General features: G+C 45.9%; 1 protein-coding gene across 2 annotated transcripts in view; it reads left to right on the forward strand.

Annotated features, from left to right (window-relative positions):
- The window catches only part of phex (phosphate regulating endopeptidase homolog, X-linked), a 268,434-nt gene that overhangs the window by 236,671 nt on the left and 18,361 nt on the right, over nt 1-13,402 (forward strand). For both annotated transcript variants that reach the window (XM_072584731.1, XM_072584730.1), the window contains 5 exons: nt 677-778; nt 1,816-1,893; nt 4,016-4,119; nt 4,821-4,879; nt 11,285-11,339. In XM_072584731.1, the coding sequence (XP_072440832.1) occupies nt 677-778; nt 1,816-1,893; nt 4,016-4,119; nt 4,821-4,879; nt 11,285-11,339 (398 nt within the window). The remainder of the gene's footprint in view (nt 1-676; nt 779-1,815; nt 1,894-4,015; nt 4,120-4,820; nt 4,880-11,284; nt 11,340-13,402) is intronic.

Genomic DNA, 13,402 nt, shown 5'->3' on the forward strand with positions numbered 1-13,402 from the left:
GCATTGCATCTGATTCAAACTTTCGGTCACTTCATCAGCCTAGAGAAATATTCCCTATGTTGGGAAGAGAATCACGGCATCAAAAATTTGGTTCAGAAAATATAGGGAAACATGTATATTGCAAAAAAAAAAGCACACGTTATTGTAATTTAGCTGGCCAGTGATCAACAGTTAATAATCCAGAGGATCAATCGTAGATATCCCTGAATATGCTAATAATAGATCTCTGATTTCCAACAGAAAGGCAGCATATTTTGTAGCCCTAAAGTGCGGAACCATTTCGCATGTTTCAGTTCCCTCACAATGTAATGTTCTCCTCAGTAAAAAGTAGATATAGCAAGCCAGTTAACAGTGTTCTGCTGATCAGTCTAATCATAAGACTGGGAAGAAGCGTATACAGAAACACCTCCAAGGTTGTACAGAGACTCCTGCATTCTTGCAATTCATGTTCTCACGGTCACTGTGACTGCAGCGTCCATTTTGAACCTGTCAGGCAAATTCTTATTGCTAAATGGAGACTTACAAAATGGAAACTTTCGACTGGTGACTCCCCAACACTTTATCAATAATGTCGCCATTGAAGGGACCCACCCTCTCCTGACTATCCCAATGGGAGCATGTCTTAATCCACACAGCCATTAATGAATGTTTAAAGTTGGGGCTCCTTTATTTGCAGACTGAAGACTTGGTCGCTGGTGTTCGCTGGGCATTTGTGGACATGCTGGACAAAGAAAATGACTGGATGGATCCAGAAACCAAGACCAAAGCTAAAGAGAAGGTGGGCTTTTGCATCTTTGAAAATAAGACACGTTTAAAAGGTGTGCAGGTTGGGTGAATTGGCCAGGCTAAATTGCCCGTATAGTGTTAGGTGAAGGGGTAAATGTAAGGGAATGGGTATGGGTGGGTTGCTCTTCGGCGGGTCGGTGTGGGCTTGTTGGGCCGAAGGGCCTGTTTCCATACTGTAGGGAATCTAATCTAATCTTAAAGCTTGCAGATTAGTGGCGCTGTCCTGGAGCCTTGCTCAGTCGGAGTGCAGACTGAACAAACGAGTGTTTGGGAGGGCATACTGAACTCTGATTCACCTTGTAGAGGTGCTGTCACTTACTGATCGCCCTGGATAGTGAAAAATACAGGGAGGTCACCACATTCGCGGGCAGTGATGCACACTCCAACTCAATCTGCCTGCAATCAACCGCATGCCAAGGGCTCCCACCATTGTGCATTCAAGAGTTTTTGCTCGAGTTGTATGGAGCATTGAGAGGCCACCTCTGCAGTACTGTGTTCAGTCTTAGTCCTTATTTAGATAAGGATGTAAATACCTGAGAACTGTTCAAAGAATGTCCACGTGACTGACATGGAATGTTATCATACAAAGAAAGAGCAGGCATGTATCTGTTGACGTTTTAGAATGAGTGAGAGGTGACCTTTACAGAAACACTTAAGCTCCTGAGAAGACTTGACGGTGAGGGCTCATGGGAGACCCTGGAAGGGGGGGATCGTGGTGGCGGTGGGCAGGGGTGGTCTCCCATTTAAGATGGAGATGAGGAGGGATTTCTTCTCCTGAATTTCTGAAACTCTCTTCCCTGGAGAGTTGTGGATGCAGGCATCCATTGAATATTTTAAGGCAGGGGTAGAGGGATTTGTAAATGGCCAACAAGAGAGGCAAAGTGTGGAGTTGGGTTGCAGTCACGTTGGCCATGATCATATGGAACGGTGGCGCAGACTTGATGACCTGAACAGTTTCTCAGCAGAGGTTGTGCACTGCTGTGTTCTTCTCCATCAGTTTAATTGATTGACTTTTTGTTTCCCTTCCAGGCACATGGAGTTCTTGCCAAAATAGGATACCCAGACTTCATACTGAATGATACCATCATCAACGCCTACTTCAGAAATGTAAAGTAGTTGATTGCTGGTTCGGACAGTGTGGTATAGTTTGAATTGTTCTTGTGTTTACACCATCAGTGGGCTCAGGGTAGCTGAGGGCTGGATCTGTGTGGGACCATCCCGTTTGGAAAAATCAATAGGGAAGGAAACACTTTGGGAAATGTTGTTCATTTATTTTCACCTGCTAGAAACCTCAAGATTCTTCAAAAATGCACACTTCTCACTTTATTGAAGAGGTTTTGTGTTGTAGAAGGTGAAAATGTATTCTACCAAGGTAACTGAGTCAGACATTCCCAATGATGAACTCGAAAGAAGTTCTCTCAGTGTTCAGGGTTAATTGCGCCAGCTCCTGACCCCTAAACCTGACTCTGAGAATGACCCAGGGACTCTGTCAGATCTCTGCTCACTTTGCTGTTTGAACAGAAGGAGATTATGTTGAGCAGCTGAGACTTCCCAACAATCTCCGCTCCCTGCCATGACAATGCCAGCTTTAACATTGCCCCATCTGCAACCAGTGGGAGAGTGGGAGAGCTGCCCCCAAAACATGCGTGCGGTCCCCTTGCCGCCTCCACAACCTGTGCACTGAGGGGAAATTGCTCGGCTTTTCTTTGAGGATCCGTCTGATCTTCTACACTTTTCCCCCCCATCCCCCAGAGAGATTGGTGGGATGCGGGCCCTTGTTTCAATGGGTCCTTTGCGAGTTGCAGCACTTTCACCGTGCAATAACCTAGTCCTGGAGCCAGATTCGAACCCACCACCTTATTCCAACTCAGCAGTGGAAACCCTATGAACTGTGAGAGGTTCAATGTTGAAGATAACTGGACCCATTCCTGACTAGAACTCAACACTGAAAATGCTACTATTGGAACTCAGTCCAAAAACAAAACCAGTATTTTTACCCGAATTGTCACTTATGTGACTGGATTTATTTCTTATCCCTTTCATTAATGTCTGTGTCCTGGTTTGACAATCTGGTTTCTGATTGTCCCGGGAACATATCTCTCCAAACTGGGCTATTCTACTTTGTCCTGGAGTTATATCAAAGTGCAATTATATTGGAGATTGTTCAGAGAAGGTTCACTGCCTTGATTCCAGAGATGAGAGGGTTGTTTTATGAAGAGAGATTGAACCGAGACTGTCAGGTGTTTAGAAGAATAGGAGGAGATATGATTGAGGGATATAAGACAAAATAGATGTAGACAAAATAGATTGCTTCCTCATAGGATCCTTACAGAGTGGAATCAGGCCACTTGGCCAATCGAGTCCACCCTGACCATCCAAACAGCTTCCCATCAAGATCCACATCCCTACCCTATCCCTGTAACCCTGCATTTCCCATGGCTAATCTACCTAACCTGCACAACCTTGGATACTGTGGGCAATTCAGCATGGTCAATCCACCCTAACCTGCACATTCTTGGATACTGTGGGCAATTCAGCGTGGCCAATCCACCCTAACCTGCATATCCCTGGATGTGAGAGGGGACTGTAGCATCCAGATGAAACCCATACAGACACGGGGAGAATGTGCAAGCTCTACACAGAGAGTCACCCAAGGCTGGAATTGAACCTGGGTCCCTGGTGTTATGAGGCAGCAGCGCTAACCACTGAGCCACTCTGCTGCCAAAAATGCGGGGTAATCTGGAACAAAAGGTCTTAGTTTTAGGATTAGGGGGCAGATTTAAAACAGAGGTGAGGAGTATTTACTTCTTTTAAGGGTTCTTGCACATCTGGAATTCAGAGTGCAGTGGGATGTTGGGACATTGAGTCAGTTTAAGGAGGAGATACTCAGGTATTTATTTAGTAATCGGTTTAAGGGTTATGAGAGTGGGCAGGAAATGAGATCAGCCATGATTGTATTGAATGGTGGACAAGGCTGGAGGGGCTGAATGGCCTACTCCTGTTCCGAGTTCTTCTGTTCTGATGATCTTCCTGAGCAGCCTGTGTGAAAGCTAACATTTGTGACATGTGCAGAAGCTGCTCAGGAATACCGAACTGGCTGTGACTCCTCAGTGAGTGCCTGCTCCAACCTGCCGAGGCAGTGGTGGAGCAGACTTGAGGGACTGAACTAGGAGCTGTGCCCAAGGGTTCACCAATGTTTGTGACTGGCTTTGCCCCCTTGTCTCTGCAGCTGACTGTCTCACACACCGAGTACTTCGACAACGTCCTGCGGTCCCTTCAGTTTTTCTCTCAGACGGGTTTCTCCTACTTGAGGAGCCATGTTTCGAAGACAGAGTGAGTGTATGTTTGCTTTCTGATGCTGCCACAGGCAGGGGGCCTGATGAGACTTCTTATTGCAGTTCGGTTCACGTGACAGAACTAAATCAAATGAAATCAAATCCAAAAGGAGACCTGGCACTTTGCAAAGTGTGTGAGTGTGCATGACTATTCCTGGGTCTCCAAACTTCACCAGGACGTTGCTGGTGACCTCCAGTATAGACCCTGTGGAAAAACATGGTGGCTCCATATGAGGTCCCCTGCTTTGTCTCAGTGTGGCCCCTCTCACTGCCCACCCAAACCGGGGCAGTCCCAACCTCCAGTCTCATCTTCTTTTTGTGCACCCCCCCCCTTCACAAAAAGGAGAGCAACGTTGCAAATCTCAATATGGTAATGGTTTCTCGAAATGTTTTTTTTCTTAAAAACAAACCTTTAAGAGTGGTCGCATGGAGCAGAAAGCCCATTCCGAAAACTGGAAATGATCTTCTTTTGAGCTCTGTGATTGTGATGAGCTGCTCCAGTCTGTGGTTGATGTTAAAATACAGCTCCTTTACCTCAAAAATCAGCTGAGCCAATGATATGGATCAGCCTCTGGAATGTGCTCGGAATTGCATTGCCCATGAACCTCCAAAGGTGCTTTCAAACGTATATGTGCTCTGAACTGTTCTGAAATGCATGGGAGGTGGTTTGTCTAATCTGACTGTCTCCTTTTTGTGCAGATGGTACACAAGTCCCACCACAGTTAATGCCTTCTACTCCCCAACCACTAACCAGATCAGTGAGTATCTTTCTTTTGGTTTTTGGATGGGTGTAGCTGCTGTCTCCGTTAGAGTGAATACCTAATGCCTGGGTTGTATGCGACACAAATAAGACAGTGTTCATCCTTCTCCGCTCCACCACAGTGAGCCACTTCCTTCAGCCACTGACTTTCACACTGCCGTCCAGAAAGGGCGGCTATGTCTCAGGCTACCTCATAGGAGGTGTCCATGAAAAACAGACAGAGATCAAACTGTCTTACTCACACCAGCCCGGAACGGAAGACGCGATCGTGGAGCCTTCATGAAAAAAAAAAGTTTTAAATAATTTACAGCGAGACTTCCTCAACCCACTGGAGAAGGACAGAGTCAGGGCTGATAGCAATGATCGAAAAGGGTTGGTTAAAGACAGAGTTTTTGAGGGGTGCTCTCACGGGCAGCTGGAGGGAGTGCTGCAGGATCCAGGCACTGGTGTTCCCCGAGTTAAGGTTGAATGTTTGTGGTGAAGGAGGCACAGAGGACGCCCACTGATTAGAGGCAGTGGACCAGCAGTAGGTCCTGGAGAAATATGCCCAGGAGTAGACTGTTCAGCCCGTTGAGTCCTTGAGACAGCCCATCATTAGCGCCCCCAACCCTGCCTCTGACACATGGGGAGCAGAGATTTAGATAAACAGAAGTTTAGCAGGAGCTAATCTTGAAAATCATTGCAATAGCTTGTTAAGGGAATGATAAGAATGTGCTGAGTGTCAGAGCCAGAGGCAAAAATGTCCTGAAGGTGAAAGTAGGTCATCTTTGTGATGAAGAGGATATATTAAACTCTTTATTGTAAATTCTTCAATGGTTGAAGGAGTAGCTGGTAAGGCCAGCATTTGTTGACCATCCTTATTTGACCATGGGCTGAGTTGCTTGCTCACTCACTCCAGAGGGCAACAAAAAGTCACATTGTTGTGGGTCTGGAGTCACATGTAGACGAGACCAGATGAGGATGGGTAGATTTCCGACCTCAGTGACATTGGTAAACCAGAAAGGTTTCAAATGAGAATCAATAAGTTTTATGATCACATTTAACGAGGCTAGATTTTTTAAAAAATCCTGACTTTATTAAATTAATTTAAATACCTTGAGTTGCTGTGGTAGGATTTGAACATATGGGCCAATCAAGGATGGGTTACTCAATAATTTTAATTACTAATCCAGAGACATGACCACTGTGCCACAACCTCCACTTTCTAGATGCCCTTTAGGGGCAAAGGTAATGAGGTTCTGAACAGCCTGTTTCAACATTTACCAAGGAATTAGGAGCTGGGTAGTGGAGTTTGTGCTGAGGTTTGAAGCTGTAGAGTCATAGAGATGGACAGCTCGGAAACAGACCTTTCGGTCCGACTCATCCATACTAACCAGATATCCCAACCCAATCTAGTCCCACCTGCCAGCACCCGGCCCATATCCCTCCAAACCCTTCCTATTCATATACCCATCCAGATGCCTCTTAAATGTTGCAATTGTACCAGCCTCCACCACATCCTCTGGAAGCTCGTTCCATACACGTACCACCCTCTGTGTGAAAAAGTTGCCCCTTAGGTCTCTTTTATATCTTTCCCCTCTCACCCTAAACCTATGCCCTCTAGTTCTGGACTAACCCCCCGGGAAAAGACCTTGTCTATTTACCTAATCCATGCCCTACATGATCTGAAAAACTTCTATAAGATCACCCCTCAGCCTCTGATGCTCCAGGGAAAACAGCCCCAGCCTGTTCAGCCTCTCCCTGTAGCTCAGATCCTCCAACCCTGGCAACATCCTTGTAATTCTTTTCTGAACCCTTTCAAGTTTCACAACTTCTTTCCAATAGGAAGGAGACCAGAATTGCACGCAATATTCCAAAAGTGCCCTAACCAGGGTGTAGGACCATTCGGCGCAGTCACTTTGGCGTGAGCGAATCGGCGCGGCCGATTTGGCGCAGCCTGTTTTGGCGCAGACCCATTTAGGCGCAGAACTGTTTCGGCGTAGTTCATATTTATTCCTTTTCAGGCTTAGTTACAAGCATTAATTAAAGCAATAAAAAGAAAAATAATGTTTATCCTCTTCAGTAAAAATGTTAAAAAGAAAATAAAAATGAAAGAAATAAGGTAAATACGAAAAATCTGAAATATGACATTTATTCAAAATTATGGGCAATCCCTCATAAATACTCAATGTCATTTCTCTCACTAAATCTTCTTACAAGTGTCTGTATTCTAGTGTCTGCTTCCCTGAATTTCTTCAATTTCAACAGATTATCGTTTAAATGGGTTATATTTTATTTTAGTAATAACTACAAAGTACTGAATAACTGCAAAACAGTTCCGCGCCTATATGGGGCTGCGCCAAAACGGGCTGCGCCAAACTGGCCACGCCAAACCGGCCACGCCAAATTGCTCGCGCCAAACCGGCCACACCAAATGGTCCCACTCTGGCCCTAACCAATGTCCTGTACAGCCACAACATGACCTCCCAGCTCCTGTACTCAATACTCTGACCAATAAAGGAAAACATACCAAACGCCTTCTTCACGATCCTATCGACCTGCGACTCCACTTTCAAGGAGCTATGAACCTGCACTCCAAGGTCTCTTTGTTCAGCAACACTCCCTAGGACCTTACCATTAAGTGGATAAGTCCTGCTAAGATTTGTTTTCCCAAAATGCAGCACCTCACATTTATCGGAATTAAACTCCATCTGCCACTTCTCAGCCCATTGGTCAAGATCCTATTCTAATCTGACATAATCTTCTTCGCTGTCCAGTACATCTCTAATTTTGGTGTCATCTGCAAACTTACTAACTATGCTTCCTATTTTCACATTTAAATCATTTATATAGATGGCAAAAAGTAGAGGACCCAGCACCGATCCTTGTGGCACTCCACTGGTCACAGGCCTCCAGTCTGAAAAACAACCCTCCACCACCACCCTCTGTCTTCTACCTTTGAGCCAGTTCTGTATCCAAATGGCTAGTTCTCCCTGTGTATTCCATGCGATCTAACCTTGCTCACCAATCTTCCATGGGGAACCTTGTCGAACATCTTATTGAAGTCCATATCTATCACATCTACTGCTCTGCCCTCATCAATCCTCTTTGTTACTTCTTCAAAAAACTTAATAATGTTTGTGAGACATGATTTCCCACGCACAAAGCCATGTTGACTATCCCGAATCAGTCCTTGCCTTTCCAAATGCATGCACATCCTGTCCCTCAGGATTCCCTCCAACAACTTGTCCACCACCGAGGTCAGGCTCACCGGTCTATAGTTCCCTGGCTTGTCCTTACCACCCTTCTTAAACCACGGCACCATATTTGCCATCCTCCAGTCTTCCGGCACCTCACCTGTGACTATCGATGATACAAATATCTCAGCAAGAGGCCCAGCAATCACTTCTCTGGCTTCCCACAGAGTTCTAGGGTACACCTGATCAGGTCCTGGGGATTTATCTACCTTTAACCGTTTCAAGTCATCCAGCACTTCCTCCTCTGAAATTTGGACATTTTGCAAAGTGTCACCCTACATTGTATATCTTCCATGTCCTTTCCCACAGCAAATACTGATGCAAAATACTCGTTTAGTATCTCCCCCATCTCCTGTGGCTCCACACAAAGGCCGCCTTGCTGGTCTTTGAGGGGCCCTATTCTCTCCCTAGTTACCCTTTTGTCCTTAATGTATTTGTAAAAACCCTTTGGATTCTCCTTAATTCTATTTGCCAAAGCTATCTCATGTCCCCGTTTTGCCCTCCTGATTTTCCTCTTAAGTACACTCCTACTGCCTTTATACTCTTCTAAGGATTCACTCGATTTATCCTGTCTATACCTGACATATGCTTCCTTTTTCTTAACCAAACCCTCAGTTTCTTTCATCATCCAGCATTCCCTATAGCTACCAGCCTTCCCTTTCACACTCACAGGAATATACTTTCTCTGAACTATCATTATCTCATTTCTGAAGGCTTCCCATTTTCCAGCCGTCCCTTCACCTGCGAATATCTGCCCCCAATCAGCTTTCCAAAGTTCTGGCCTAATACCATCAAAATTGGCCTTTCTCCAATTTAGAACTTCAACTTTTAGATCTGGTCTATCCTTTTCCATCACGATTTTAAAACTAATAGAATTAGGGTCACTGGCCCCAAAGTGCTCCCCCACTGACACCTCAGTCACCTGCCCTGCCTTATTTCCCAAGAGTAGGTCAAGTTTTGCACCTTCTCAAGTAGGTACATCCACATACTGAATCAGAAATTTCTTGTACACACTTAACAAATTCCTCTCCATCTGAACCCTTAGCATCGTGGCAGTCCCAGTCTATGTTTGGAAAGTTAAAATCCCCTAACATAACCACCCTATTATTCTTATAGATAACTGAGATCTCCTTGCAAATTTGCTTCTGAATTTCCCGCTGACTATTAATGGTCAGTAATACAATAAGATGATCATCCCTTTCTTATTTCTCAGTTACACCCAAATAACTTCCCTGGATATATTTCCAGGAATATCCTCCCTCAGCACAGCTGTAATGCTTATCCCTTATCGAAAATCCCATTCCCCCTCCTCTCTTGCCTCCCTTTCTATCCTTCCTGTAGCATTTGTATCCTGGAACATTCAGCTGCCAGTCCTGTCCATCCCTGAGCCATGTTTCTATAATTGCTATGATATCCCAGTCCCATGTTCCTAACCATGCCCTGAGTTCATCTACCTTCCCTGTTAGGCCCCTTGCATTGAAGTAAATGCAGTTTAATTTATCAGTCGTACCTTGTTCTCTGCTTTGTCCCTGCCTGCCCTGACTGTTTGACTCGCTTCTTCACTCAACTATACCAGTCTGAGATTGATCTCTTTCCTCACTATCTCCCTGGCCCCTCCCCCCCTTTACTAGTTTAAATCCTTCTGAGCAGCTCTAGCAAATCTCCTTGCCAGTATATTGCTCCCCTTCCAATTCAGGTGAGTCCAGAGACAGTATATTCCAGAAGAGATGGGGGGTATACTGAACAAGTGCAATCCATCCTCCTTGTACAGGTCACTTCTACCCCAGAAGAGATTCCAATGATCTAAAAATGTGAACCCTTCTCCCATACACCAGCTCCCCAGCCATGTATTCATCTGCTCTCTCCTCCTATTCCTACCCTCACTAGCTCACAGCACCAGGAGTAAAGCAAATATTACCCTTTTTAAATCCCTGCCTAACTTTCTATATTCTCCCTTCAGAATCTCAACCTTTTCCCTTCCTATATCGTTGGTTCCAATGTGGACAATGACCTCTTGCTGGCCCCTCTCCCCCGTGAGAACATTCTGCACCCTCTCTGAGACATCCTTGATCCTGGCACCAGGGAAGCAACACACCATTCTGATTTTTCTCTGCTGGTCACAGAAACGTTTGTCTGCACCTCGGACTCGAGAGTCCCCGAACACAATTGATCTCTTGGAACCCGACATACCCCTCGTTGCATTAGAGCCTGTCTCGATACCAGAAACTTGGCTCTTCGTTCCAATTGTCTCGTTCCATGTGTTTTGTCAGAGTGAGGTGCAGCCCTTTCAGAACCGGGGCATTGGGATGGGCAATGGGACTGAGATGGACAAGACCACCAAACGTATCGGTGGAATCTCTCAGGAGAACGTGTTGATGAGGGAAGCATAATATGGCAGAGAGTCAGTATAGGGGCTTCACCAGCTATATTTGGTCAGGAAGAAGATTGGCCAGTTGATGATGATTGGTTTGGCTGGAGGGTGAACCATGTTTGTACTATCAGCCTAACATCAGTTGCTCACACAGGAGATGTATATTGATGCAGAGAGAGAGAGAGGGAGAAGTTTGAACAGCTCAGTGTGACTAGAGCAGAATAGTACACAGTTGTTGTGTACCTTGCCCCCCCGCCTCCCCCCCCCCCCCCCAATCCTCCCAAGTCAAAAGGAGTTCAGATGAGATGTCAAACAGGCAGCTGATTGGCTGACAACAACCAGGCCATGTTACCTCCTCTGCACTTGAGTCTGATTGGTGACGGGGCTCCGTGTTCCATGGGTGAAAGGTCAGGAAAGCTCACCATCATGACCTGGCAAGATGATGGCCCTGCACTGTTGATCCAGAGACCCAGATAATGTTCTGGGGAACCTCGTTCGAATCCCGCCACGGGGGGGACGGTGGAATTTGATTTCAATGAAAATCTGGAAAGAAGAGTCACATGATGACCACCATGAATCTCTTTTTGATTGTCAGAAAAACACATCTGATTCATGAAAGTCCTTAGCTGGTCTGGCCTACACGTGACTCCAGACCCACAGAAATATGATTGACTCTTAACTGCCCTCTGAACAATGAGGGTGAGCAATAAGTGTTGACCCAGCCAGCACTGTCTGCAACCTGTGAATAAATTAGAAAAACGTTTAAAACAATCTTGTTTTTCTCCCTTATTTGTAGAATTCCCGGCAGGAGAGCTTCAGAAACCATTTTTCTGGGGAGAAGAATATCCAATGTAAGTGCCCACTGTCGCAGGGGAATGATTTGATCAGAGTTTGGGACTAACCTCAATCCTAAGACTGACCTGAACGCAGTTCCCACTGTCGGTCTGAGTGACTCAGCCTGACCCTCTGCCCACTGTCCCCTGTCCTGTCTGAGCCCTCTCCCTCCCCGAAGCAAGGAGTGTTACTCACCTCTCAGTGGGCATGGTGGGTCAGGGAGGGGGCAGAGCCCACAAACTAGGCAAGACCATCAGAGATCTCAGGCTGGATTGTGAAAGCGTGAAACACAGCAGGCTTTCGTCCTCAGTACAGAACCTCTTGGAGGCTTCGTGAAGACACCGGGGGTTCGGGAATAGGGTGGATACTGAGAGTGCGAAGGAGGTTTCATAATGTTAGAGTCAGGGAGATGGACAGCACAGAAACAGACCCTTCGGTCCAACCTGCCCATGCCGACCAGATATCCCAACCCAATCTAGTCCCACCTGCCAGCACTCGGCCCATATCCCTCCAAACCCTTCGTATTCATATACCCATCCAAATGCCTCTTAAATGTTGCAATTGTACCAGCCTCCACCACATCCTCTGGCAGCTCATTTCATACACGTACCACCCTCTGCGTGAAAAAGTTGCCCTTTAGATCTCTTTTATATCTTTCCCCTCTCACACTAAACCTATGCCCTTTACTTCTGGACTCACCACTCTAGAGAAAAGATCTTGTCTTTTTACCCTATCCATGCCCCTCATGATTTTGTAAACCTCTATAAGGTCACCCCTCAGCCTCCGACGCTCGAGGGAAAACAGCCCCAGCCTGTTCAGCCTCTCCCTGTAGCTCAAATTCTCCAACCCTGACAACATCTTTGTAAATCTTTTCTGAACCCTTTCAAGTTTCACAACATCCTTCCGATAGGAAGGAGACCAGAACTGCACGCAATATTCCGACAGTGGCCTAACCAATGTCCTGTACAGCTACAACATGACCTCCCAACTCCTGTACTCAATACTCTGACCGATAAAGGAAAGTATACCAAACGCTGCCTTCACTATCCTATCTACCTATGACTCCACTTTCAAGGAGCTATGAACCTGCACTCCAAGGTCTGTTTGTTCAGCAACACTCCCTCGGACCTTACCATTAAGTGTAGAAGTCCTGCTGAGATTTGCTTTCCCAAAATGCAGCACCTCACATTTATCTGAATTAAACTCCATCTGCCACTTCTCAGCCCACTGGCCCATCTGGTCCAGATCCTGTTGTAATCTGAGGTAACCCTCTTCGCTCTACACTACAACTCCAATTTTGGTGTCATCTGCAGACTTACTAACTGTACCTCTTATGATCATATCCAAATCATTTATATAAATGACAAAAAGTAGAGGACCCAGCACTGATCCTTGTGGCACTCCACTGGTCACAGGCCTCCAGTCTGAAAAACAACCCTCCACCACCACCCTCTGTCTTCTACCTTTGAGCCAGTTCTGTATCCAATTGGCTAGTTCTCCCTGTATTCCATGAGATCGAACCTTGCTAATCAGTTTCCAATGGGGAACCTTGTCAAACATAGAGTTACTGCACAGGGGGGTCAGTTTAGCTCAGTTGGCTGGACAGTTGGTTTGCTAGGCTGTATGAAGTCAACGGTATAGGTTCAATCCCCATCACCAGTTTGAGGTTAACCTGAAGGATTCTCTTTCTCAACCTCTCCCCTCACCCGAGGTATGATGGCCCTCAGATTACTCACCACCGGGAGTCTCTCTCTCTCTCTCTCTCTCTCTCTCTCTCTCTCTCTCTCTCTCCAATGAGACTGTGCCCCTATGGTGTGGTTTGATATTGACAGTTACACAGCACATGCCATCCATGTCAAACTGATATCCTAAACTGATCTTGACCCCTTTTGGCCCATATCTCTCTGAAATGTTCTCCAAGTGAATACAGTTACTGTATGGGGAAATTGGAAATGGATGCTGTTGGAGAGAACATTATGTCAATTGTTGGATTTAAATCTATGATTGAGATTTGAGGTCCACACGGTAATGTATCTAGGGTTGATGGCTTTTGTGTGTAGAATTGTGAGTCTATTGTTAT

This window comes from Chiloscyllium punctatum, chromosome 15 (assembly GCF_047496795.1).
Source record: "Chiloscyllium punctatum isolate Juve2018m chromosome 15, sChiPun1.3, whole genome shotgun sequence".
Taxonomy (NCBI): Eukaryota; Metazoa; Chordata; class Chondrichthyes; order Orectolobiformes; family Hemiscylliidae; genus Chiloscyllium; species Chiloscyllium punctatum.